This window comes from Choristoneura fumiferana, chromosome 6, assembly GCF_025370935.1.
Source record: "Choristoneura fumiferana chromosome 6, NRCan_CFum_1, whole genome shotgun sequence".
Taxonomy (NCBI): Eukaryota; Metazoa; Arthropoda; class Insecta; order Lepidoptera; family Tortricidae; genus Choristoneura; species Choristoneura fumiferana.
In genome coordinates, this window is record NC_133477.1 from 8,237,813 (window position 1) to 8,264,610 (window position 26,798).

The 26,798-nt window shown below is 36.2% G+C and overlaps 1 protein-coding gene across 2 annotated transcripts; it reads right to left on the bottom strand.

Moving 5' to 3' along the window:
- Positions 1–86: 86 nt before the first annotated feature.
- LOC141428965 (uncharacterized) lies at positions 87–26,348 on the bottom strand. 2 transcript variants are annotated; one of them, XM_074089050.1, is made up of 20 exons: positions 26,133–26,348; positions 25,313–25,765; positions 24,632–24,738; positions 22,375–22,513; positions 21,088–21,614; positions 18,681–18,768; positions 18,329–18,482; positions 13,435–13,653; positions 11,736–11,812; positions 11,349–11,539; positions 10,738–10,859; positions 9,907–10,072; positions 9,631–9,753; positions 7,792–7,950; positions 6,936–7,125; positions 6,409–6,512; positions 5,562–5,683; positions 5,093–5,183; positions 4,753–4,892; positions 87–3,898 (listed from the first exon to the last, which is right to left on the bottom strand). In XM_074089050.1, exons 1-20 carry the CDS (start codon positions 26,149–26,151, stop codon positions 3,709–3,711), a joined length of 3,381 nt encoding a protein of 1,126 aa, XP_073945151.1. In that variant the 5' UTR covers positions 26,152–26,348; the 3' UTR covers positions 87–3,708. The 2 variants fall into 2 exon arrangements, with proteins under 2 accessions (XP_073945151.1, XP_073945152.1); XM_074089051.1 differs by lacking the exon at positions 26,133–26,348 and adding an exon at positions 25,837–25,947.
- Between the last annotated feature and the right edge of the window lie 450 nt (positions 26,349–26,798).

Here is a 26,798-nt window from a genome sequence, read left to right on the forward strand (position 1 = left end):
CGTTGCTGCTGGTCAAAGGCATATCCCCCAGCAACGTGAGGTAAAGGTGTGCAAAAACTATGATGCAATAGTAAGTAATAACACAATTGAATATAGCAATTCATTTATTGAAAAATCACAACTGATACCATATAGAAAAACTACTCGGCACGGTTTAACTCTTAATTATATATCACATAAACACTTTAATAATTTTATAGACTATATACATAGAAAATTACTCGTTTTTGGTACACACTGCGAAGTTATTAATCACTAAGTGATCACAGATAAATGAACGGAACTAACAAAAACATAATATTTCTTATTCGTGATAAAATAAACAATAACTAATTACAATAAGATATAGAACAAAGAGACAACGAAACAGTTAAAACATAATTATGTACAAATAAAATTAAAAACTGTGTCGGAATTTAAGACTGCTACGTCAATTTATGGCCATAACTAATTCAAAATATTTTTTTTTAAACAGGTACATAATTTACAAGAAATGTGATATGTAGAACGCAGTATCATTTTCAGAATGATTTTCGAGATGACATTTTACAGATTTCTGAATATAAGCTATTATTATGTAAAAAACTTGAATTTTTTTAATATTTTATCAAAAAATTCATAAGAACTGACAACTGCGAGTTAATATTAAACGGGGGCGTGTTCGAATAATTAACAGGTAAAATCGTGTATTGGCGGAGTTTATAAATCCATGCATACCAATTTAAATTTTATAAAAAGTAAAAAAACTCCAAACAACAAACCCTTTTAGGGACCGCGCCGTTAAACCGTAAGCTTAAAACAGGATAAAATATAAACATGCATAAAGAAACTCATTCATTATACGTTTACAAATTACGACCAAACATCATAAATTCGTTCAAAATAGCGCGAATCACACCGCCCCGGTTACTCTTGGAAGCAAAACATTACAAACTTCCTGAGCAATATATTTTTTCTTTCAGCCTTTTTAAAGTTATCTTCCTCCAACGCCATCGACAAGATATCGACATCCAATTCATTCTTAGACAAACAACAGCTTAACACAAATATGACGATTATAAAATAAAAATGTCCTTTAACTAAATAATTGAATACTGATTTTCAATAAAACATGAATACATTAATATTAATGATTTAAGCCAATTTATTTGTGCGAAATAATACAAAATATCGCGTGATGTGTTACTATTGTTACCCGAGGTTACTACACATACTATGACAAGCCAACAACGCGGTAAATGCTATCGGTTCGGTATCGACTAACCGTGTGAAATGCACGCAGTACAGTATTTTTTAATTTACGACTATTACAAAAATATAAGGACTCGCTATAAAATACAAGTTAAAAATAGAGGGATTTACTTTACAGTAACAGACTATCTATTTTTATATACTATTTCTTTTAATATACTTTAGAGTGCAAATAACAGGTCAAGACGGATTATTGTCAGTATAATTATTAGTGCCGTGGAAGCTCATCGACTAGATTCTAGTCAGTCGATGTTACGAACAAAGTCAGCCTGTAAATAATCACCCAAATATTGTTTACACATCTTTAATATTGTTACAAAAAAATGGTTTAAAAACTATAATATGTTTGATTTTGTTAACAACTGCAACACTTTCTGGCTACTATGTTTGACTGAAAACCATGTATATAGGATAAAATAATGTTTATACATATTTAGGCTCATTTTTTACTCCCATATTCATTGAAAGTTACAGACCTGTTATTGTAAAATGTGTGTTATTTAGGCCGATAAAGGTAAATGTCAAATTGACAGATAAAGACAATTGAGTGTTAACGGAAGATTAGCAAGCTTTGAGGCGCGGCCACATGCAGTCGCTCGTCGCTCGTTTGCAGCGATAAATCTGGTCACGTGACTCCATTTTGAATGTGATTTCGAATTTCCTGCTACTCAAAAAGTAGCGTCAAGTGGCCGCGTCGAGCAGCAGCGTCAAGATGGCTGCTTGCAGGAATGATCTTGGTCTTAGAAGATGATTTCTTAATCTCATTTAGCAGCAGTCATGGCAGTGATACAAATAAAAGAAATTGGTGAATGAAAAAAAGTGTTTTTGCCGAAATTGAAGAGATTTTTTTTTCCAGCGATAAAGCTCAACATTTCCAGCTTTATCGCTGTATGTCACGTGACCAGATTTGACGCTGGAAATGAGCGTCGAGCGACTCTCACTTAAAGGCGCGGCCACATGCAAGCATTGCGTTATATTTACAAAGGAAATTAAAATGGTTTGACGTATAACAAGGTCAGTCAGTGACAGCCTGCTTATGCATAAATAGCATTAAATTAATGTAACATTAATTGTAAGCTGTAACAATGCTTGAACTACACACTCGATGTGAGTTATAGTAACACTAAAAAGCAAGCATTTAAATTTGAATTTAGCACCAAAAATGATGATTTTGAACTGTTTTCGCCGAATTTTAAAATAGGTGCTTATATGAAGATACGTAAATTGAGGAAATTAGTAGCGAAGATTATTGCTCGCTTTTTATTGCAACATGTTTGCGAAGTTTCTACCCTCTTTTCTTTGCCTTAAAGCCTATAAGTTTGTGTATGGTGTTATATGGCCCTTCTAAAACACTACAACCCACCATTGATTGTAACTAACAAGAGAGTCCGTTACTAATAAGGAAAACAGTTGTTGAAATATTCTACGCTACAACTTCGAAGTTAATTTGTAAGGAAGTCCTTGCTTCTTAACTTTGATAAAAAATCTATTACCACAACCAATCCGTCTACATGCCACATCTTTGCACCGGTTATTTTCATTTATACGCCCATAGTTTACTATAATGCGTGTTAGTACCCTATAACTCCAAGCTTTGATTTATTATACAAAAATACTCGTAGCAGGCCAGTGATGGTTGTCTTTATAACGAGCGCAATGCTTTAAAACAGCTCATTTGTTCTCTAGAACATTACAATAACAGGCCCGTCTAAAATAGCGCGTCGATTATTATTTGCGATATAAATTCAGGGCCTTTTTAGTAAGCTGAACCGGGGTTACTGTCACGGAATCAATGTAAAGAGCGTTTATACCTGCTGAGCTGGCAATGTTGCATTTAAGTTAGTTTTTCTCGATTATTCCATAAAAATTGAATGAAAATTAAAAATGTGGTATATTAGAACTGTTTTTAAAGAACGAACGAACGGTTTTTAAAGAAAATAAAAGTCTATCACGAATAATTATTGCACCAGACACATTAACTTATATATTAAGAACAGTTCTAACAGACCACATTTTAATTTTTCATTCAATTTTTCGAAAATCAAGAAGAAGGAATAATCGAGAAAAACTAACACAATTGCAACGTTGCCAGCTCAGCAGGTATACACGCTCTTAAGTATTGCACACAATCGTATACCCATATAGTTTTTTGGAAAAATGCACGTTTAAGCTCAAGAAAAAAAAAACCTGAATAAATCATGAGACATGATCTCTACTCAAGCCCAAAGAAGGACGAATAAATCTTTACTAAATCTAACCTCGTAGCGATAATAACCCTGGTTTAGCAAAGGGCCTCACTCTACGTATATGTAAAAGACGGAACTAGTTTTCGAATTCTCGTAACACTTTCACGCACGAAACACGCACGAAATTGGTACACAAAAACGACGATGTTTCTAATCAGTGATGAAAACTCCTGCTTTTGGTATATTAAAACTCTTTCTCAATCGTCCATACCTATTCGAACAGCACAGGCGTGGGCGTCATGACGTCAACAGAGATGTCCTCCATGTTGGGAAGTACGAGAACTTTCTCGAACTCTTTGCTGAGCTTGTGCTCGATCCAATTGGAGATGTGAGCGAAGCGGATGTTGCGCGCGCCGACGGCCGGCCGAGCCTTTAGCACCAGTTGCGGGTTCGTGCGGAATCTATACATAAAATAAAGGGTATATTACAGGTCGATACACAAGAGTCGGTACGAATGAATTGAACGAAATTAATGTCACTTCTGTGTCAGTGCCGTTGTGAGAAAAGTTTTCCATGTCAAAACCTGTATGACATTGACATAAGATTGAATTTGACTTGGCCTGTTTAAAAACTTCTTTCACTACGTATACAGAGGACTAATAATATTTTGTAAACAAGTACAAAATCCTTCTTTTAACATGATTATCACGTATGGATCAGCCTGTATTTAATCATTTAATGATGCACACACAGACATTGTCATTCACTCAGTCAATTCATTCGTGGCAGAGCTAGTGAAGCGACCTGTAAATAATTCAAGTCCAAAATGAAGATTCGTGTTGTTTATGTGGCGGGGTCCCGGGAGAGTGAATACGATGAAGTTACATTTGAATAACAGTGTACAGTCGAATGCAAATATATATATACAGCCATAGCGTCAAAAATATGTATACATCGACTTTATGTTTAGTGGCATAAAGGTCTATAGATATTTTTGACGTCTTGGTAACGTATATAAATTCATGGTTTTAACCGTACCAACACTGCTCTCGCGGTGACTTTTGCGGTTGGGAAGTACCCATGGTTCCAAAGCGCACGCTCGCGATAGTGTCGTGGAACTAGATAAAAAAGCGTCTGATGGAATAAACAAATTTACGGGCCTATGAATATGGACGCAACGCCGAATTTTCCAGTCTTGAGGTTGTATGAGAATGTAGAAAAATAATGTGTTTCCGTTATTCTATGACAGTATCAATTTAGTATGTAAATAACTTCAAAATTGATTAAAACGACAATAGCTTATAGTATCACTTACCCAACCCATAATCGGTCATGTGGAGGTGGAGGTAAATTTAGAGCTAGCCTTCCTTCCAAACCCTGTATTTCCAATTGTAGCTTTATGTCCGTATTCGAGAGCCCTTCCATGGCTCGTTTTACGTACTTGAAGTCTGTCACCTGTAAAAAGGTGAACATTTCTATACACTTTTTTGATGGTACTTTGAAATTGTCATCAAATGTTAAATTATTTTTTTAAGTCGATTCGAAATGGATGGAAATCTTTTAGTTATCATAATGATCACTAACTTTTAGTTAGCGTTAAAAACGAGAGTAAATTTTTTATAACAAAAAATAATAGACCAATGATTTGCACGTACCTGCTGGAAGTATTTGTTTGTAGAAATCTTATCGACCATTCGCAAAAATTTCTTTTTTGATGAACCACTTTCCACTGGCGCTGTTGTTACCCTGTGAGACAGAAATCAAAACCATATGTACACGAAAAGTTACAGGCCTAATATTAATAAATAGCTTCACTATGTTTTGTTGGTCCTGTAAAAACTTCAATGACAAAATTATGAATAAAGAGATTTTTTTGAGTAACTAAAAGTCTAAATGCACAGTTACTTGAAAAGTAATGTGGTTTTCAGGGCTAAAACACAGTGTTTATTTTTTATTAGAGCCGTGTCATGGAATTATGGTTGGAAGCGGTTGTGCCGGCTGATGCCAAGCACGCCCCTACCGTCAGGGCGAAGCTGTTACAATCTTCTAGCATATACAGGTTAAAAAAAGGAATTATAGGTGAACGATGTCAACTATCCAATTAGAAGTTTGAATGATACGCACTGTGCATCAGGTATTGGTAGTGCGTCGCAGCTGTCCGCGTGTTGGGCCGGCGGGCTCTCGTCGTCGCTCGACGATTCCGCGGAGTCCTCGACATCGGAGTCGAATATCGCCGGTTTGCGTTTCTGAAAAACCATAATCATTGAGCAACATTTTGTTCGTACAGTCAAGGGCAAAGATATCGACACGGCCAAAGTTACAGAAATATGTATACACGACTTTATATATTTTTGCAACTTTGGCCGTGTCGATATCTTTGCCCTTGACTGTACCACAAAATATTTTTTTCCAACAGGACTATACCTATTTAGGGTGAGGGCACCAGTCATGGACAGGAACCAATAAAGGAATATTTTTTCCGCTAACCCAATATTAAGAAACGGTCGCTACTTTTTCTAAAACTAATAACACTTATGTGCAGATAACTGATGATCATAACTGGTAAAGTTCATGAATGGTGAGCTATAAGGCATTGAATCCTTGCTGTCCATTACTGGATACTACTGTGCTTAACATGTCCATGATTGGTGCCGTCACTAGCGCGTGTAAAAACGCAGTGTGAAAAGGGCCTTAGAATTGCTTTCGGGTGTTAGATGTGTTGATGCATTTGGAGGTTTTCACTTACTTCAATTTATTCAGGTTGAGATTTCTTCGAGTAGTGTAAGTTGAAACGTTGTTTGGATTGCAATACTAATGATTTCGACTATAAGTGAAAATCACGAAAGTATAAAACGTTAAACTAAAATACAGTTCGCAAAAATGGCTTGAATTGAAATTGAACTTTTAAAAAAAACTTATTTTGGTTGTTTTCAGTGATGACGATGACAAGATTATACATAGTTGGTCTCACCCGCAATTGTATCTCGGAGAACAAGCCGCTTGTAGTGGAGGTGTTGTTGTCTCGCTCTACCACATTGTCGTGCGCAACCAGAAGCTGCTCCTCTAACGTTAGGTCTGTAAAAAATAATGGTAAGATACTATTTAATATTCCTAGAATACCATACAAAAATTATAAACAAATTAATCTACTGATCTAATGAGGCGGTGTGGAGATTAATATTGTAGAAAATAAAAGCAACTACAAATAATTACTTTGCTCACCCGCGACCTTAAAAGATCGCAAAAAGGTTAAAAAGGTCGCGGGTGAGCAAAGTAAATGTTTGTAGTTCATTGATATGGACTTCCGCAAAGTAACGCTTGATAAAAATCGAGTTCGTCACGACCAAGGAGCTTATTACAAAACTGGAAGTTGAACGCCGAACGAACTAGTTTGACCTTTATTACTTATTTATATATTCCATCTCTTTTTTATAGGCACGAGCAAAGCGATTACATCTACCGCCGACGCTGTGATCTCCTGGTAACCAAGCGACTCACTCTTCTCCTTGAGCTTCATGAGGTTGATCTGCGTAAGTATGGTGATGCAGGCGCCGCCGTCGTAACGCAGATCCGCGTCCAGCCACACGCCGCGCTCGTCCCACGCGGGTGCCGCCACGCGCTCCACCAGCGGACACGCGCCTGCTAGGGACAGCTCCGTCACCAGGAGTGGCGACATGAACGATGGCAGCTGGAAGGCAACACACAGGATGGCTCATTTAGATCGGTCAGTATGGGAAAGTCTGAAACTATAAGACATACGAAGACCGGTTCTTAGGAACCATGTCATCGATTTTAGAAACAAGAAAAACTGCTTTCAAACATTTTAAAAAAACTTGTCCTCAGTAAAGGATTGGAACGAAGTCGTTTAAAAAAAGTTACATTATTTCTATTTGGATCTTTCATATTCTTTAATAATGTAAGTTTTATTTTTCAAAACGCCCAGGTTCAATTCCCAAGTTGAGTACAAGTTTTTTTTTAAAAGTTTGAATGCTGTTTTTCTTGTTTTTAAAATCGATGACATGGTTCCTAAGAAAAGGTCTCCGCATGTCATAGTTTCAGACTTTCCCATACTGACCGATCTAAATGAGCCACCCTATACAATCATAATCATCATCATCAGCGGGAAGAATTCCACTGCTGAACAAAGGCCTCCCCCTTAGAACGCCACAATGAACTACAACTCGCCAATGAGGGCTATCAGACCACTGATGTTGACCATCAGTGGTGTAGCGGTATAGCACGCGGTACGGAATACCGAGGACCTGGGTTCGATTCCCAGTGATGGTCTTATTTTTCTGGTTTTTCTGTGCATCTATATTTCAGTTTGTATTTTCAATGAAAGTAGCATACTCACTTTAAGCGTATTGAGTTTCCTCTGTATCCGATGCTGCACTCGCATGATGATGGCAGGGTCCCTCATGACGTCGTATATGAGCCGCGCGAGCACCGTGTTCACCCACGTCACTTCGGTCGGCAGCATGCGGCAGTGGCAAGGGGGCGTCCCAGCTTTGGGCTGTAGACATCAAGCACACGTACAGATATAGTGAGTAATGTATTCCCTTCGGGAAAAGTCGGATCGCAAACGAAATACGATAGTATTTTCATATCCATTAATATTAAATACAGTTCTAAAATACGCAACAATAGTATTCACAGACTACTAAAGCCGCAATCTGTCGTGTTGTGTTGTGATGCTGTCTGTCTCTTTCTCTCTATAGCTTGTGATGCAACACAACACAGTGCAGCAGATAAATGTAAACGCAACCATATAAAATGTATGAAACCGATACCGTTCTGATGCGTCACGACACAACACGACAGATAAATGTGAATGCTACTTAAGTACTTAATTCCAAAACAACAACAAACTAACTTCAATTCTATCATATACATCTACAATAGTTAGTAACCATTCTACGTGTATATTCGGGAATTTACTGAGAGAATCGCGAGGTAGTATCTAAACTTCTGACCATAAATAATGTAAAGTAAACGTGGCCACAAACTTTTGTCTTAGTTAACTAATTACCCCACTCCCCCTTTTTACCATAAATCTAAGCACCACGACTTAAAAAGACAATCTAAAACGTAAACTACTAAAGCGTTGATAACAAACATCGCTCTTTCTCTTCTTTTTGTTTTTTGTTCTTTCCGTCGGCGTCGGTTCTATTTGACACATGACGCCGGCCTCCGCTGTTAGTTTGAAATTCATCTCGTGAATCTGTTCAAAAAGCAACATTGAGCGTGAACTAGAGCAAATTTGTTACCATATAGTCAAGTCTTTTTTAACCGACTTCAAAAAAGGAGGAGGTTCTCAATTCGAGTTTATGTTTTTTTTGTATGTTACGCGATAACTCCGCCAATTGTGGACCGAATTTCAAAATTCTGTTTTAGGTCTAAAGGACATACTTCCCAGGTGGTCCCAATCCATCCCAAGTCAGGATCTGATGATGGGATCTTAAAGAAATCGAGGGCAACGAGGGCTCGAATTTTTAAAGTACATCTATAGCGATTTTGGCATTTTTAACATCAAGTTAGAAAGTATCATTTGGTGCACTGGACCCTGATAAAGAAGACCGTAGGTACCGGTACTCTGTTATAAAATGATATAACTATGCTGTGTTTGAGCTTAATGGAATCGTTGTGAGATGCACTTTGGCAACAAATCACTAAAAATAATGGATTTTTTTTAACAAAAAATTAAACCAACTTTCAAAAACCTTGAAAAAAATTTTTCTACTAGTTTGAAGTCGGTGCCTCAGCACGAGCCAGCAGGAGTGATTGAAGCCCAATATTATAGTATGTAGGTGAGGTAGACGACTATAGTTCCACTCCTGCTGGCTGAGGCAGCGACTTCAAACTAGTAGAAAATTCTTTTCAAGGTTTTTGAAGTTGGTTTCATTTTTTTGTTATTTTTTTTTATTATTAGTCTTGCTAATTCCTGTGGTTTCGCGTCTTCGGAAGATTAGAAAATAGCCTAGATCCCTATGGCATATAGATTATTAAAAAAAACATAACTAGATACATCATAAAGAGAAGCTCTATGCGAAATTTTAGCTATCTAAGTAGGTTCATACGTTTGCGCGCGAAGCGAGCGAAGATTTTATAGATTGCAGTAACAATCTTCACCAGGAATACAAAAGGTAGAGGTTATTAAAAGTGGGTTTCGAGAAGTAATAATGAATAATGTTACCTGCATGATTTTGATTAAGTAAGGCCAGAAAGTTTTCTCGTAGGTCTCCAAGTCTGGAAGATTGGAGTACGTGTTTGTTGTGGGAATTGGCGAAGCATCGATACTTAGTGAGTTTGATTTAGTCTGTAAATAATAACAAAGGTAGTCTGTAAAAACAGATAGTATGGATCCTAGCAATGGTCTGCCTCGATTTTGGTGTTGAGTTTGATAAAAAAAAAGTATTATTTGAGGTAATTATGACTAGTTTTATTAAGTCCGGGATGCTGTGATACTTACGTTTGATTTTCCAAACGCTACGCTCTCCCTTTCCGAGACCTTGTAGACTGCTGTTTCAACCTCTTTTGTCTCAGGCGCGGGCTCGCTCGCGGGCTTGTCTTCGGTGACGGAGGATTCGGCCGAACCTGCGTTCGCTTCGAATATTGCTACGTTTATGCGACGGTACCTTTGAAGGGAAAGAAATTGGGGATTTCATTTATAGGTTACAACATGGTTTTGATTGCAAAACTTATACTATGTTTTAGATCAAAAATAGTCTTGTATAAGTGATATATTGACAGTTAGCTTCGTTGCGGACTGATTCTGGGTAATAAATACACGACTTTTTAGGCATATGCGCGGTCGAGTTTTTCGAACATTTAAATTCCCAAATAAATTACAAAGTTAAACTTTTCGTAAGATATCTTTCATTGGTGAGTGTGTTCACGACGGTGGCGCTCCTTAATAATAATCGTTATTCGTGTCTTATAATTTGTGAGTTTATCCGTTAACTTTTAATTTTTTTCCAGGTCATGAGAGCTTAAGGCTGCGTTTTCACCAGAAATGTGCAAGGAATGTTGCAAGCAATGTCTTTTTCATGAACCAATAGAAATGCTTCATTTACCTATCTTCGCACAGCACAGCTGTATTGGAAACAGCTGAGCGGAGCGAGGATAGATAAATGAAGAGTTTCTATTGGTTCCTGAAAAACACATTCTTCGGAACACATCCTCGCACATCTCTGGTGGAAATGTAGGGTCAGTCATAATATTTATATTCCTCTTATTATTAGTACTATGACGTAAATAGTGTCGGCGGCATTCTATGGTTAGGTAGTTCGTGGTTCCTTACCACTCATGCTTGTCGCGGCCGGTCCTTCCAAAAAGGAACAAATGTGAATGTTTGTCTTTCGAATGCTTCACGTGGACGCTCCATTCCCCCTCAGATGTGCCATCCGCGATCGTTTCTTGTTCCTAAAATAAAAATAGTGCTCTTACACTTAATAGAAAAGGTTGTTATAAATAGTACAGAGTACATCGTGAGAGTTGCGGGCAACCGGTGGATACAAATGGCGAGTTGGCGTTCTAAGGGGGGAGGCATTTGTCCAGTAGTGGACGTCTTCCAGCCGATGACGATGATGATGATGAATTAGTACAGATTACAACAGTCAGGACGCCAAGTTATATGTAATTGAATATTATGCGATGTAAAAGTATATCATAAAAAAACTTGTTTTTATGTCTCTTATTAACAGTTGCTGACAAGCTTCTTGAATGCAATTTTAAGTACAAGTAGTAGTAGTATTATTAAAGTATGTACAAGCGCAAACATACCTCCACCGAACATTAAATTTTATGTCACTTCTGAGAGAGTTCAATGTCAAATTACCGGTAAGTCCTTTATCGACTTTAGGCGTTAGGAAGATAAAAGCGAGAGCAAATCTGCAGGAAAATTTAACTTACAGCTTCCTCCAACAGTTCCTTCAGCTTAGACATCTCCGTTTCGTCAAGTTCTTCCTCGATATCGTCTTTTGTGCTGGATACGGACCCGCTTGCCAGCTCCTCTTCGTGTATAGACGACTCTTCTAACAGGGATGTCTTTTCTGCTTGCGTTTCAGGTTCTATTGTAGCGGATAAACTATCGGCCCTTTTATCTGAATAAAACATATATAAATAACCATCACAACTAATCTTGTCATTATATTTATGGCGATGATTTTCACTGGAATCAGCGCGAACTTGGAACGGTCAAAGAAGAGTTGAATAAAAATCGCGGAATAATTTCCTACAGGCTATCTAAAAGTATACTCTAAATATGGGTAGGTCATTGTCTGTAGGTGTAATAAATACCTCTGTGCATTTTTCTGACGATGCGATGCCTCAGTCCCTCTTTGCCTACCAACACCTCGCCATCCGCATGTGAAATGCTAAAAACAAATTAAATTGTTTGAAACAAGTTGAAGGTGATCCGTGCATTATTTTAGTACATTAGCACCAAGGGGTGAAGACCAAAAAGGCACACAAAAAAAAAAAAAGCAACTTTGCAAGCAAGCAGCGCAAAAAGGAACTTTTTGGTCTTCCACCCATATCTGACACAATAAAACGTGCATAAATATCTGATACGATACTATTTCTAGGGCAGAAAGGACGTGATGAATATTTTTTCACGCTCTGCTGAGGCAGATATTAATGCGGTGACTATACCTACTAGCTTTTGCTCACGATTTCGTCCGAGAAAAATTTGTGCCGGAACTTCTTTATCTCTTTTATCGAAGAAAGCTTTTGCTACAACCGGCAATGGATTTTTAAGCTGTTACAATTATCTATTTGCATGTCAAATTTAAAGATTTCAGTAACTATAGTTACGGAGATTAAGCTACTTTGTAATACTCTCACTCCTCACTCCGTTTCTTGGTCACATTTTTTATGAATTGGCTGTAGAATTTGATGACATTTTCGACTATTTTTTAGCCGTCTTGTACTTCTACTAGATAACTGGAAACTGTAACAGACTCTTCTACAATCTCAATAAAAATGTGCTTGCGAAAATCATCATCATCCTACTTTCCTACTAATATTATAAATGTGAAAGTTTGAGTGAGTGTATGTGTTAACGCTATGATTTGGTTGAAACGTTAGAAACTGGATTAAAACTGGACCGATTTGGTTCGATAATTTTGTTTGGTATGTAGATAGCTGGACATCATCATAGGATAACATAGGGCCAACCGTAACGTCAATACGATTAATTTTTGGAATTCCCACGGGCATTTTTCAAAAATCCCGGAATTTCAATTCAGCAGTTGGACCTAATGATTTACGTGTGCGCAGCCGCGGGTAAACACTAGTACGGAATAAACGCTCGAACAATGGACCCGATTAACTCGCAATGGCGAAATACATAGGATGTGTTTCGATTCCACTTAATAAGAAGTCATAGTCATTTACTGCCAAAATTCCTGAATGAATTACCTGAAAATTTAGATTACAACATTTGTGAATTGAATCATTTGTGAATCCCCACAGATGTAAAAAAAATCTAAAATCTTTATTTTTACCAGCAGGAAAAATAATAATGTAGTGTATTTTAGCTTTTCTTATATGGCACAATTACTAAAAGGTACCTACTTATATAATTGCAGTTTAGTATTAAGCGATGCAGCGACACATAAACCTTGCTCGGTTTAAGTTCGCTTCCTAAGCTACTCTTATTGTGAACTATTATTTTATTTTTTGTTTAAATAAATAAAATAAAAAAATAGAGTATATGTCGTTTACGTACTGACAAATCCAGCGCAAGGGAACTCTCAGTAACTGTGGAATAGGTAAGTTGAAATAATGATTGGTTTTTTGGAGTCTTTTTGTATTTTTTATTTCAACTCCAAATTTGTTACTTTTACGGGTATCCCGTGAAACCATATCGAAAATACAAATAAAAAAAAATAAATAATAATAATAATATTTTAATTATTATTGATTATTCATTAATTATTATTAATTAATTAATTAAAAATTTGAAATAGTTTGAATATCATTTTGTCTCCCTTACCTTTTCTCCCTCCTCCTCCACACAAATTTTTTCTTCTTCTCAGGGCTAGTGTTGGTCTCTGTGCTTTCTGATTCTTGCTGCAACTGTTCCTTCTTTTTGCCGTCTGATGACGATTCGCCAATTTTCTTCTCTGTTGCGGAAATGTTCTCCCTCTCTAACACCTGGATCTTTTCTTTCTCGTTGAGCACAATACAAATTGGGTACTTTTTGCTCCATTGTCTGAAATTTTTGAAAACTAGTTGCTTTATTTGCTAATTACGTCAAGCCATTTATTAATGGTCAATTTTCGTATTCTTTCATGAATAAAATCCAAACTATTTATTTTACCATAATAACAAAATTACATTTGGATCCTCATAAGGAGCCCCTTCATTTGATATGAACTTTTTTTTTAATTTCCTAATTTGTCCCCCTAAAATGACCCTTATTTAAAAAAAAATATTTATTTACTTTGCACATCCGTGTTTGGGTCATAGAATTTTACCATTCTACCAAATTTCATCTGATTTGGTCCAGTAGATTCGGAGCAAATTGGCTGTGACAGACAGACGGACAGACAGACAGATGCACGAGTAATCCTATAAGTGTTCCGCTTTTTTGTACGTATTCCTAAAAATATAAATCCGCAAAATATGTGCATCCATTTTGTATATGTATAACATTTACAAATTAAATATTAGTAAATACACAAACATAGTTTTATACACAATAAATGGCATGCTGGTTCGCAATAAAACAAAACCTGTAATAAAAAATGTAAAACCCTTTGTTTAAAATCGGTTCTGGTTCGCTTACATCGAACTTGAACACATACTATGATTGGTTTTTTGGAGTCTTTTTGTATTTTTTATTTCAACTCCAAATTTGTTACTTTTACGGGTATCCCGTGAAACCATATCGAAAATACAAACTGAGACATGGATGCACAGAAAACCAGAAAAAGAGACCAGCACTGGGAATCGAACCCAGGTCCTCAGCATTCCGTACATACATACATTTACCTCTGCTGGGCAGGACACACATACACAACACATATGCCAGTAAAAAATATGTAATTGTTTTTGCTTCGTGCAAGAAAAAAAAATGTACCTATATTATCCTTTTAATATGCCCAAAAAAAGAGAACTTACGAGAACAAATATCATAGGTGGTCAATACTTTTGGCCAAGGCTGTACATGCACAACAACGTAAGTTCTCTTTTTTGGTAAATTTAAAAGGATAACATATTTTTTTTTGCACGAAGCAAAATCAATTATTTTTTACTGGTGTATGTGTTCATGTTCGATGCAAGCGAACCAGAACTGATTTTAAAAAAACAGGGGTTTACATTTTTTATTACAGGTTTCATTTTATTGCGAACCAGCATGCCATTAATTGTGTATAAAGCTAAGTATGTGTAATTTACTACATAATAATTTGTAAATGTTATATACAATTTAGATTCACATATTTTGTGGATTTATGTTTTTTATAGGGTGCTAATACTTTAGGGCAAGGCTGTAGGATGAAAATTTATGCACTTGCAGTGTTTTGACATTGAGTCGACCTATACCAGCGTACCTACCTAGATTGCGGTCAGAGGGTTAAACATTGTCATTGAGCCCAGTCAAGGTATTTAAACGACATTAGGTGTGGATTACGTGTGAGTGTAAGTCGATATAAGCAGCTCAAACATGTGCAAGCAATGTTTTACACATATCTAACGACTTATGCTAAATAATATGACTTATAGCCCGCCCCGGGACTCCGTCCGCGTAGAATTCGGTTATCGCTATCCCGCGGGAACTATGCAATTTTCCGGGATAAAAACTATCCTATGTCATTCCCCGGTACTCAAACTATCTGTATACCGCTATTTCATCTAAATCGGTACAGCGGTTTAGGCGTGATGAAGTAACAAACAAAAAAAAACAAACAGACTACAAACTTTCGCATTTTTTTTATTAGTGGGATAAATTTTCAAGTCACTTTAACGAGGAAAACTATATAACCATATTTTTTAAGTGTTTTTAAAACACAATGATGTCATCTTAAAAATATTCAAATATAAAACATTAATATAGTTGACCTATAATATTTTTCACCTATGATGAGATCTGTGACGTTCCGAGTTAGACAGTTTTAGAGATGTAGCATTTATCGAGTGAAGTATCGATTTTTCTAAGAGTTATTAGTGCCTATTTTTGAGAAGTTGCATTATATTTTAAAAAATAATGTTTTTCCAGTTTTCCGCCCACCATGCCACCATTTTCTCGTTCTCGCTCGAAATAATCCCTCAACCGAATTACAAACTCCAGACTCTGGGAGTTCAAAACAGTCTTTTTAGACCGTTTCGGTATTTTACCAAAAAATAACAACAAACTTAACGAGAAACAGTAACAAAAGTCAACAACAATAATAACAGAAATGAACAATTATAAAATACAACGCAAAGAAAATGCAACGGAAACTCAACTCGTATACAAGGCAGATGCACTCGTACTGACAGTGATACTGACAAGCACTGGCCACGCACACTAGTCTAACACTAAATATTCAATTAATTAATAATTAAGTACAAGTATCAAACAGGGATAAAGTAGGTACAGTCACCAGCAACAATATCTGACACAACAAGCGTGCATAAATATCTGATACGACTTTATTTCTAGAGCCGGAAGGACGTGTGAGAAATTTTTGGTACGCTCCGCTGTGGGAGATTAATGCTGGTGAATATACACCCGTTTCATGTACGTACTTATTCAATGACACAACTAAGCGTAACAATTGAAAGTAAAATTACATAATTCACCGTATGACATATATTTAAGCATAAATTAGTTGATCATCGAGCTCAATTAAGTATTAATTTCGTGTCCGAAATAATTAGTGTTACGGAAGCGGTCGTTAGCCCCGTTCGGTCAGCGGGCTAAAGCGAGCGAAGGTCAGTTCGGAAAGTAAAGACGCCTTATCGCGGGATAACTTACTGCTTTGTTCAATGGTCTTAAATAGTACATTGTGTCTTAAGGGCGGTAAATAAGGAATTACGAACGAGTCTATTAAAAACCCGAAGTCGAAGATTGAGGGCTTTAATGAGTCGATGTTCGTAATTCTAGTACCGCCCTTGCGACATAATTATAATGTTTTTCTCATCACATTTGCGAGTAAAGATGTATATTTGTTAAAGAAAAACTAATATTTTTCAATAATTGTCGATACCGCTGGCTGTGCCCTTAGTGTAAGTTTTCGGTTACAAAATAAGTCTCGATCGCGTTCGCGTTAAAATCTCAATTTGTATGCAATCACGAACAGCGCCTCTAGCGGAACGTTTGCGATGTTCGTGTTTCCATACAAATCGAGATTTTAACGCGAACGCGATCGAGACGTATTTTGTAACCGAAAACTTACACTAAGAGCACTGCGCTCTTGGCAGCGCCAAGTAAACGTCAGATTTAAAATGTGAATGTGATCATACACCGAAAAGTTAAAATAATGGAATTAATTGAGCTATTAATGAATAAAAAGGCAAATGAAGTTGTTTCTTTGTTTAGCAAAGTGCAGGGCAAAACTAAGTAGGTAACTAACTATGATTTTATAACTTAAAAAAAACTTCTATAATTGCATTACAAACAAAAGGTAGCGAATTAAGTAGTGTTAATTCAAATTTAAAGAAAAGATATAAAGTAGACGTCATAAAAGTACACAAACTAAGAGACTTGAGTTATTAAGAAGCAAACGTTATTGATTTTATGAATTTGGTATGAATTAATGGTGGCAAAATTTTACGCGTGACACAGTAGGTAAAAAAAGTCATGTACCTAGATACAATACAAGTACTCCCTTAGTATACGGACATATTTCTGCGTATTCGTAAGAATAATAAAGGTTTCAAGGTGAACGACAGGTGGCGGTATTAATTTCCATCTTACTTGTTCGTACATACCTACGTATTTATAAGCGTGACGTTGTTCTGCATGGTAATTTTGATCTATTTCTACATAAGCATTCTTAATATTTTTGTAATTTATAAGACGTCGCCCTGATGTTATGCTGATTTTTAAAGGAGGTTCCCCATTCGACTGTTTTTTTTTAAGCTACCGCAATTTATACTTATTTTTAAAAAGAACTGTACCTATTGACAAAAACTGGGTAAGTAGGTAGGTAATACCTAATAATAGGTAAGTATAGCGGATATATCGTAGTATAATAATAAGATTGTTTTACAAACAACAGGTAGTGAAATAGTAGTATAAAAATAAGATTGTTTACAAACAACAGGTAGTGAATTATGTAGTGTGAACTTGAACTGATTTACTCACGGTCAATCGCCGTTTACAAACAGGAAAGCTTTAGAGCCACCCTAAGATATTTCTTATCCGACTATAATATTACAGAGAAAGTTTGTGAGTGTCTGTGTGTATGTTCATTGTTCCTTTGAACAAAAAAATATAGCATGATTGCATAGTTTCCGCGGGATAGCGATATTCTATTTTATTAGAATATTTCAGTCCGACCGGCGTTTTTTTTTAAACATGCAATAGTTAAGAAAGAAAAATACATTTACATCTCGTTTTAATCATCATTTTATACCCTCTGACAGAAACAAACGTTGAATGCGAGGGCGTTGTTTGCTCCGGGTAAACCCATAAGAGTGATTTGAAAAAGAAACCTGGCTAATTAATCTTTTTTATACCAATGCTCATTTTTAGGGTTCAGTAACTAAAGGGTAACAAACGAAACCCTATTAATGTGGATACGCTGTCTGTCAATTTGTCGTTGAGCTAATTTGATTCAACTAACTACATTCGGCGCGTGCACAAGCGATATTAATGCACAATGCGAGTGATGCTTCGCATTCAGATTTCAAACGGGTCGTAACCCTGTAGGGTCATTCTTTTAAATCTTTTATATTACCTTTTTCTGACGAGTCCCTTTGGCAGCAGTATGACTCGTGCTCCAGTTAAGTTGTACAGTCTATGTTGATAAAACAATACTTTGTCTATTTTCTCGTCCCACAACGCTCGTTTTGCTATCTTCGTCGTGGTATACGACAATCTTAGATTGCAGCCTAAAATAAATAAATATATCAGTAACATTTATAGTTAACGTAATAATGAATAATGCATGCCTAAATCAGATAAAGAATTTAATGAAACTCTAATCAGATACACATGATAAACTATCACGAGTGGTTTTAGATACAGAAAAATTATTAATTATTGCTTCTTCATTGTTTAAAATATGTAAAAAAAATAGATACACTTACCTTCTAATTTGACATAAGCTGTCACGGTTTTGTTGATGTGATACGTGTAAGGGTCGTATTCGGGAAATCTGTAATGGTTTATCCAGCCCTGAAAACAAACATTAATTTACTAATTGGGTAGATTCCTGGGTAAAAAAAATATATTTTCACTTCACATGCTCGTAAAGTTCGTATTTATGCTAGATCTAGGAGACATAAAATGACTTTTTATGCTCTAGAGCTCTAGTGCATAAAATAAAATCTTCGTCATGACCGAGGCAATCAGGTGTAAACAGCCACAAACAAAGAAGTTTCTTCATATTTTTTTTATAATTTTTAATTTATATGTATAAAACTCAAAATCAACCAAATCAATATAGATCAATAAAATAAAAAATAAAAATTATTTATATAGCAATGCATGAACAATTGTTCCCACTGCTATTTCATTTCCTCGCCATTAAAGTGAAAAGTAGAGTGTAAAACTCGAGCATTAAACCTATTTTCCCCTCGACGTGTCTAGCCACCCTCGCCATGCCGGCTCGCCGGCTATATGGACGTCGCGGGTAAAGTGGCTCGTTTTATACTCTTGTTGTACAATCAACTATTATTCCGTTAGTTACATTATTAGAAAATATTGCACACGTATATTTTCTTTGGTCAATCGAACAAAAAATTACAAAGATGAAGCGCGTCAAAGTTCGAGGGGGGGGCGGCTACCTGATGTCACTCCTTAGTGAAGTGCACGTAGGTGTGACGTCACACTGAATCCTAACCGGCGATATGTCCATATTTTTTTGTTTAGGTAATTGACAAATTAAAAAATACGTCTCCGATAGTTTTTGCAAATATATCTAGCGGACTAATTGTATATTTCCACCGCCACAAATAACAGGCTAAATTTAGCCCAACCCAGTTGGCTTTTACCAACTTATTCGCTAAAAATACGAGGGGAGGTCCAAAATTTCGCGGAATGAAGTATTAGGAGGAAACATTATTATACAAAGTTTATGCTCAGTCCCATTAAGGTAAGAAAAAATAAAAAAAAAATCTAAAGATAAGACAGTTTTTGCAATATCGCCTTGAAAGCAAATTATTTCGGTATAAATCAGTCATTATGGAGCAAATTGAATATCGTGCCGTGATAAAGTTCCTGTCTAGGTAAGGAAAATCTCGACGATTGATAATGAATGAGATGTCACCTGTTTAGGGGGGGTCACAGCCCTAGTAAGACTATGATTTACAAATGGCAGAATCTATTCAAGCATGGCTGAGAGTCCATCGAAGATGACCCTCGCCCAGTAAGGCCGGTCGAAGCCACGTCCTCAGATATTGTACAAAAAGTCGAAAAACTCTTACTGGAAGATGCTCGTCTTAAAAAGAAATAGCTATCTGCATTAGTTAACGTATTAGATACGACTATTTTGAGGATACTGCACGATCATCTTGGTATTACAAAGTGCAAGGTGGGACCCAGAATACTAAAATCGCTACAGATGCAACAAAAAATTTACGACTCGAAAACATTTTTTAAACATGTGTGGCAACAACCCTGAAGTTATATTAGATCGAATTGTTATTGAAGTTGAAACTTGGGTTCATCACTTTCAACCTGAGTCGAAACAGAAGTCGATGCAGTGGCATAAGAAGGGTGCACTTCCTCCGAAGATGTTTCAAGTGGCAGAATCAGCCGACAAGTTGATGGCGACGATCTTTCGGGTTTCCAAGGGAATTTTAATGATCGACTATGAAGACGAAAGCGTCACTATAACTGGGGTATACTACTCAACTAGCTATTTAAGGAAATAGATGGCGAAAGTTGTGGAAGGGGGCGTGTTGCTCTTGTATTACAATGCAACAGTTCGCAAGCCATGTTGCGACTGCTGCTCTCGTAAAGTCTGGCTTTGAATCGCTGGTCCACCCCCCCTACAGCCCGGATCTGACCCCTAGCGAGTACTATTTGTTCCCAAATTTGAAAAAAGAATTACGAGTAAAAAAAATCATACCAATAGTAAAGTGAGGGGGTAATTTCGGCTAATTACGAGGAAAAGGAAAAAATTTTTTTAATGGTTTATATACAAATTAATTAGTAGATCCAAAAAATGCATTGAACTCGAGGGTAATCATATTAAAAAAGAAAAACAATTCAATTATTTTATTTCATTCACAACCACTTCGTTCCGAGAATTTTTGTACCTCCCCTCGTAAATCATTGACGACCGGTTTGTGGCCGTGCCGCAACTTAAGTTTATTGATACATGTCATACATAGATATTATGACGAAACCGACGCTTAAACGATTTAAACCTACCTACCTACACACAGCATGTGAATGCACAGAAGGACGTTGGTTTAAGATTGTTCCTCATGCAAACAAACAAAGGCATGTTCAATTACGTGTTTTTAATGTTTATAACCTTCAACTTACCTCGTATTTCTTCAACGGCCTGTACTCTTTTACACTAGGAATGGTGTAAGTAGGAGGCATGGCACTGCTCCGTTTTAACTGGAAGAAACTGGGCCCGGGGTCATTATCACTGAAGTAATTGTCCAACGTCCACTGTTTCAAGTTACTCGCGAAGCAAAACACCCAAAGGCCCATGAGGAAACCATTCCAGACGTTAGAATTTGGAAATAGAATGTAGTTAACAACAACTAAAAAAGTTAGGATGTACATCGAGTAGTTTAAAAAGTAGTGTTTTGTTATTTTCGCTGTTTCTGGTTTTCGGAGATTGTTGTTGCTTGGTGGGAGGTTAAAATTCGTGGGGGTAAGCGGTTGCTGGACTCTTTGGGGTAGTATTTCTGTGGGTTTGTCGGGGATGTCTTTGGAGAGAGGGCTAATGTCACCGTAGAAATCGATGTTCGTGTCTTCTAGCGCCTCGACGCCTGATTCTACTTCCATCATGCTGCTGTCGTCTAGCAAGTCTCCCGTCCCGTCTATTGATTCGCTATTAGCTAAAAATATATCAAAATGAATATTAAATATGTTTCGAACATACCTAATAATAAAAAGGCATTTGATTATTGGGTTATAATTCCTAGTCACTGTATGTATTATCTGTATACTTGCTAAGCCCGTCAGTACAACTGCAAAATTTCCGAACGCTAAGCTAAAATCATACAACTCAGTTCAGTTTATAGAATCTATACGCTAGTTGGTTAAAAAAAACTGGCCAAATGCGAGTCGAACTCGCGCTCCCAGGGTTCAGTACCCTTAGTGTAATTTTCGTTTACGAAATACGTTTCGATCGCGTTCGCGTTAAAATCTCAATTTGTATGGAAACACAAACAGCGCCTCTAGCGGAACGTTTGCGATGTTCGTGTTTCAATACAAATTGAGATTTTAACGCGAACGCGATCGAAACGTATTTTGTAACCGAAAACTTACACTAAGGGTACCGTACAGTAAAGAACAAAGATTAGTTAGATACACTAAAGATTAAATATAATGACCCGGATAACTCACGTCTTAAATCGAGTTAGCTAAAGATTTAAGACGTGAGTTATCCGGGTCATTATATTTAATATGAGTGAGTCTCACGGTAGTTTCATGTTCAAAATACACTAAAGACCTCAAAAATCAAACTGACTACCCTGTTTAACTTCATAAACAGCTACCGACAGACAGATTTTTTTCAACTTATTATTATTTGTTGATATGCAGTAAGTATAGGGTAGGTAGGCACTTTAGTTTAAGTTAAAACTTTACACTTACCTAAATTTTTATGTGTATCATCACTAGATTCAGAGTTATTTTTTTCTAAAGGAAGACTTATTTCACGTTCAGTCGGCTTCGCCGTGATGGGTTGAGTCATCTCAGACAGATTCTGAATACTACTGTCAAGCGACGATACCTGAATTAAACGTACTTGTTAATTGTAATTAACATGTATACCTAAACCTTTAAACCACCAAGCATGCTTAGGTTTTCTCGCAAATATAAAGTCAATATTATGGAGGGGAGTATGAATATGTTTGGTTTACGTCTTTGATCTGCGAAAAACGTTGTTTGCGATGGTGCAAAAGTGTTTTAAATGAAGCTTATAGCCTAACCTATGTATGTACCATCAGCCAAATATGTGGTCTACCAACCTAAAGTTGATAATCGTTGGCATGTCATAAAACAATAATGCCAATAGACGCGTCTGTCAACCTCAAAGTTCGACTTTAGCAATATATCCATTTGATAGCAACGTGTAAACTGATAGACCACTTATTTTGCTGATGGTACATAGCATTAGCATTTTTTATCAGTCTAGAAGTTAACAACGCAGTTGTCTAGATTTCATTCAGTTTTTTTTCAAATTCTAGAACTGACTGAATGAACACGTCTTTCATGCAGTGGTCTTTGAAAATCGATCAATTATGTTTGTTAACCACGATTAAATAGCCCAGAAAACCTTTATACTGGTGAACTACAAATAATTACTGTGTTCACCCGCGGCCTTATGATAGCTATTTCGATGTTTGGTGGGTATACAACAAAATATGACATCGAAATTTAAAACTTAATATCTCACAGATAAACTTGAATTTATTTTTTTGTAATTTTTAATGATACAGAGAAAATTACACTATTCTTTTTTCAAAAGATGTAAGTTCTATCAACCTCTCACTATTGTGCTCACCACCACCACACTACACCCTCCCATGCTACCAGATGTTAGACATCTAGCTATATCTAAGGAAAGGATAGTTCACAACCCTATAGTTTATTAATATTATTAGTGGACTAATTAAGATCCAGTACATATAATTGTTAGTTATGACAATTTATCCACGATTACCTCATGGGGCAAAGGTCATTAAAAGCAAGCTAGGTTCGCACAAAAGGCATGTCATGGTTGATTTTTGCACATTCAAGATCTGCATTCAAGCACCATGCCGGCCGAAACATAAAGGCCAAGCAACCAGCAATATATCAGTGGAAGATAAGTTTAAGAAATGTGAAGTCATTAAAAAGCTATTGTTATTCACATGACTCTAAGAGGACATTACCTAAGTATGAATCACATTGTCATGTTAAAACAGAGGTTGGTTTAGATATGAATCATTAATATGCTAAGCTAGTTACTAATATAGGGTAACCAATTCTCAACTTTAGTTCTAATAGACAGCCAGATATCGTCACTACTTTGAAAAAAGCTTGTATCTCAAAATTGACACTTTTCTAATTGAACTTTACGAACATTATTTCAAAGGTCAATTTTATTAAATATATTGACCCGGATAACTCACGTCTTAAATCGAACTTAAGGGCTACGGATTAGCCCGAAACATGTCGAGCTAAACTCGATTTAAGACGCGAGTTATCCGGGTCAATTTATTTAATATGAGTGAGTCTCACGGTAGTTTCATGTTCAAAAGGTCAATTTTGTTGACGTATTTGAGATACGAGATTTTTTCAAAGTAGTGACGATATTTTACATTAAGTCTATATTTTAATAAAAAATGTGAAACCAATCATTACATTACTTGTAAATACTAAACCTATTTTTTGTGAATTCTTATCTTTTTAAACAAATTAATATGAATATAAACAATCATAAAAATAAACCACAATCTTGTTTTAATTTAATTTTTCTGTGTATTTGTGAGTTGTCACCTTTAATTATTAACTCAACCTGTTTTGAACTTCAACCATAACTAAAAAGATTAATGATATTATATGTATGTATTAAAAGAGGTAAATATGTTATAAGCCCGAAAAATGAAGTGTAAAAAAGAGGCACTAAAATGGAGTTTCTAGTCTTATGTAACATCAAAGATCTTACGTTACAGAAGAGTAAAACACATAAGCTGCCACATCGGGATACAATTTTTCAATTGTTTTGTGAGTCTATGACATATCTTGACTTATAGAACTAATGTAATAGGACCAATGAGAAAAAAGGAAAATTGTGTCAGCATGAACAAGATCACACAAAGTGAAAACTGCTAAACTATGATGTAGAAGATATTTGAAGTCTCACCTGATTATCAGTGTCTCCCACACTCTGCTGGTCGGAGTCTTTGACGGCAGAGTTTTCTTCCGAATCAGACATAGAGTTCTCTCTTGGCACAGATTTATCCTTTGTTTCTAACACAAAAGCATAAATATTAAACTATAAGTTTGCATTTACTTATAACAACCAAAACGGGTCAGTGTTATGTAAAAAAAAAAACCTCTAACTCCAGGTTAAGAACATTAAATTACAATAATAAATTTTTTTGAACAAAAATTATGATTTATTTTTATTTTTATGTCTGTTACTATAGATGCGATTCCATACTAATATTATAAATGCGAAAGTGTGTGTATATGTGTTTGAATGTTTGTCTGTCTTTCATGTTGAAATGAAGTGACGGATCAAAATGATTTTTGGCAGAGATAGTTATGGGCCACAGAGTGACATAGGCTACTTTTTATCCCAAAAAATATCCCGAGGGAACAGAGCGTGATTACCGAATTCCACGAAGGCGAAGCTGCGGGCAAAAGCTAGTAGGAAATAAAATATTAACAGCAGTAGCAAAATTAATCTTGGAATCTGACTGCGTCTCACCAAAGGCTTGCCCAGCAGGTTCCAAACTCTCTTGCATGCAAAACTGGTATTACTGGTACTTAAATGTTTCTATAGTTACATGCAAAACTAAATGCTAAGCATAATCCTTACCATCAACAGAACGAGTTTTAATGTCCTCAACAGCTTGAGCTATTTTGAATTTAAAGTCATGGAATATCTTCCATGTTTCATTACTGCCTTCCTTAGTTTCTATTGATCCTTCTGAAGTTGTGTTCCTCTTCCCTAGCCGGTTTAAGTACTCCTTCATGGGAGAGGAAGTCACTTCTTTAGGGGGATTAGCTGATTTTGCCTCCTCCACCAGCTTTACCTCAGTCTTTACATCTTCAACTTTGTCTGTCTTTTCTGGCCGCATTGATTTGAAGTACTTATCTAAAATGGAGGAGCTCTTATCTGTTTTCTTCGGGCTCGCATTTTCGCTTTGGCCACTTGGAGAGGGCTCACACTGAGGTGTGGGAGGGTCATCATCACACATATGGTACAGCTCCTCCAGTTCCTCATTATTAGCATTGTACCTAAAGGACAGTGTGGCGTTCGGGGATTTCCCTGAAATAAATGGCGCTTAACTTTACGCTCACTACAAAAGCATATGGCTATCTAACTAAATACAAACTTACGCATTTCTAATTAGAACTGCTAAATTATTGTTTCCATGCTAGAATTTAATTTACGCACTAGCTTATATTTAAGACGGTAAAACAACTCTCTAGTGCGTAGTGCAACGACTTTGTGTTATCGTCTCCGTTGTCAAAGTAACAAAAAAGCGTATGTTTACTGATAAACACCGGTTCCTGGAATTACTATTACGAAAGATTACGACTAAGCTGATCCATAGCTTTGATCCTTAGGGAACATATGCGAACCAAGTTTAAACTATTGCGAAATATTTTTTCGGTAATTTTATCTTACATACCTGAGCCGGACACCTCCATATTTATAAGGAAAATACAGTACTACACTCACTACGTAATAGCAAATACGGTCATTTTCACTTTACTATGCTAGTCTTCTTTATTTAAACCATATATTATCGAAGTTCAATAATCTCTTTATTCTAATTTTTTATCAATAGCTGAACAAAAATTGTTTCTGTTCTGTTCGTGACGTGACGTGACAAACAAAACGTCAATTATTTTATTTTGCTAGGTTGCTTACCTTGCGTTTTGTCTATGGAAAAATAAAGCTGGAGTTACATTTAGTTAAGAGTTCATTCATCAATTCATCATTCATTAATCTTAAAGTACTTTTCCGATAGGATGGGTACGGTGACACAGCTGACTGACACATGTCATTAAGCAATTAAAGGGTTAAGAAAATGTAAAATCGAATCGATTTATTGCTATTTTCGATTAAATATGCTAACCTAATTTACCTAATTTATTCATTATTGCGTATGAATTAAGGTTTTAGATTGCAGTGCTAAGGGTGTGTAATCGATTTTATTAGTGATAGTTTATATTTTTTAACTAGTTTTTGCCCGCGATTCCTCCGCGTAGCAAGTGTTTTTGCTTGTCTATCGGGATCTCACAAACCATGCGGTCTTCTTTGGCACTATATCAAAACTAAGTAATAACGGTAT

Coding starts and splice junctions, on each gene's coding strand:
- LOC141428965 (XM_074089050.1), bottom strand. Junction 11,540..11,735: donor CGTCAGAAAAATGCACAGAG/GTATTTATTACA, acceptor TGTTTTATTCAG/ATAAAAGGGCCGATAGTTTA. Junction 10,073..10,737: donor GGCCGCGACAAGCATGAGTG/GTAAGGAACCAC, acceptor TTCCCTTCAAAG/GTACCGTCGCATAAACGTAG.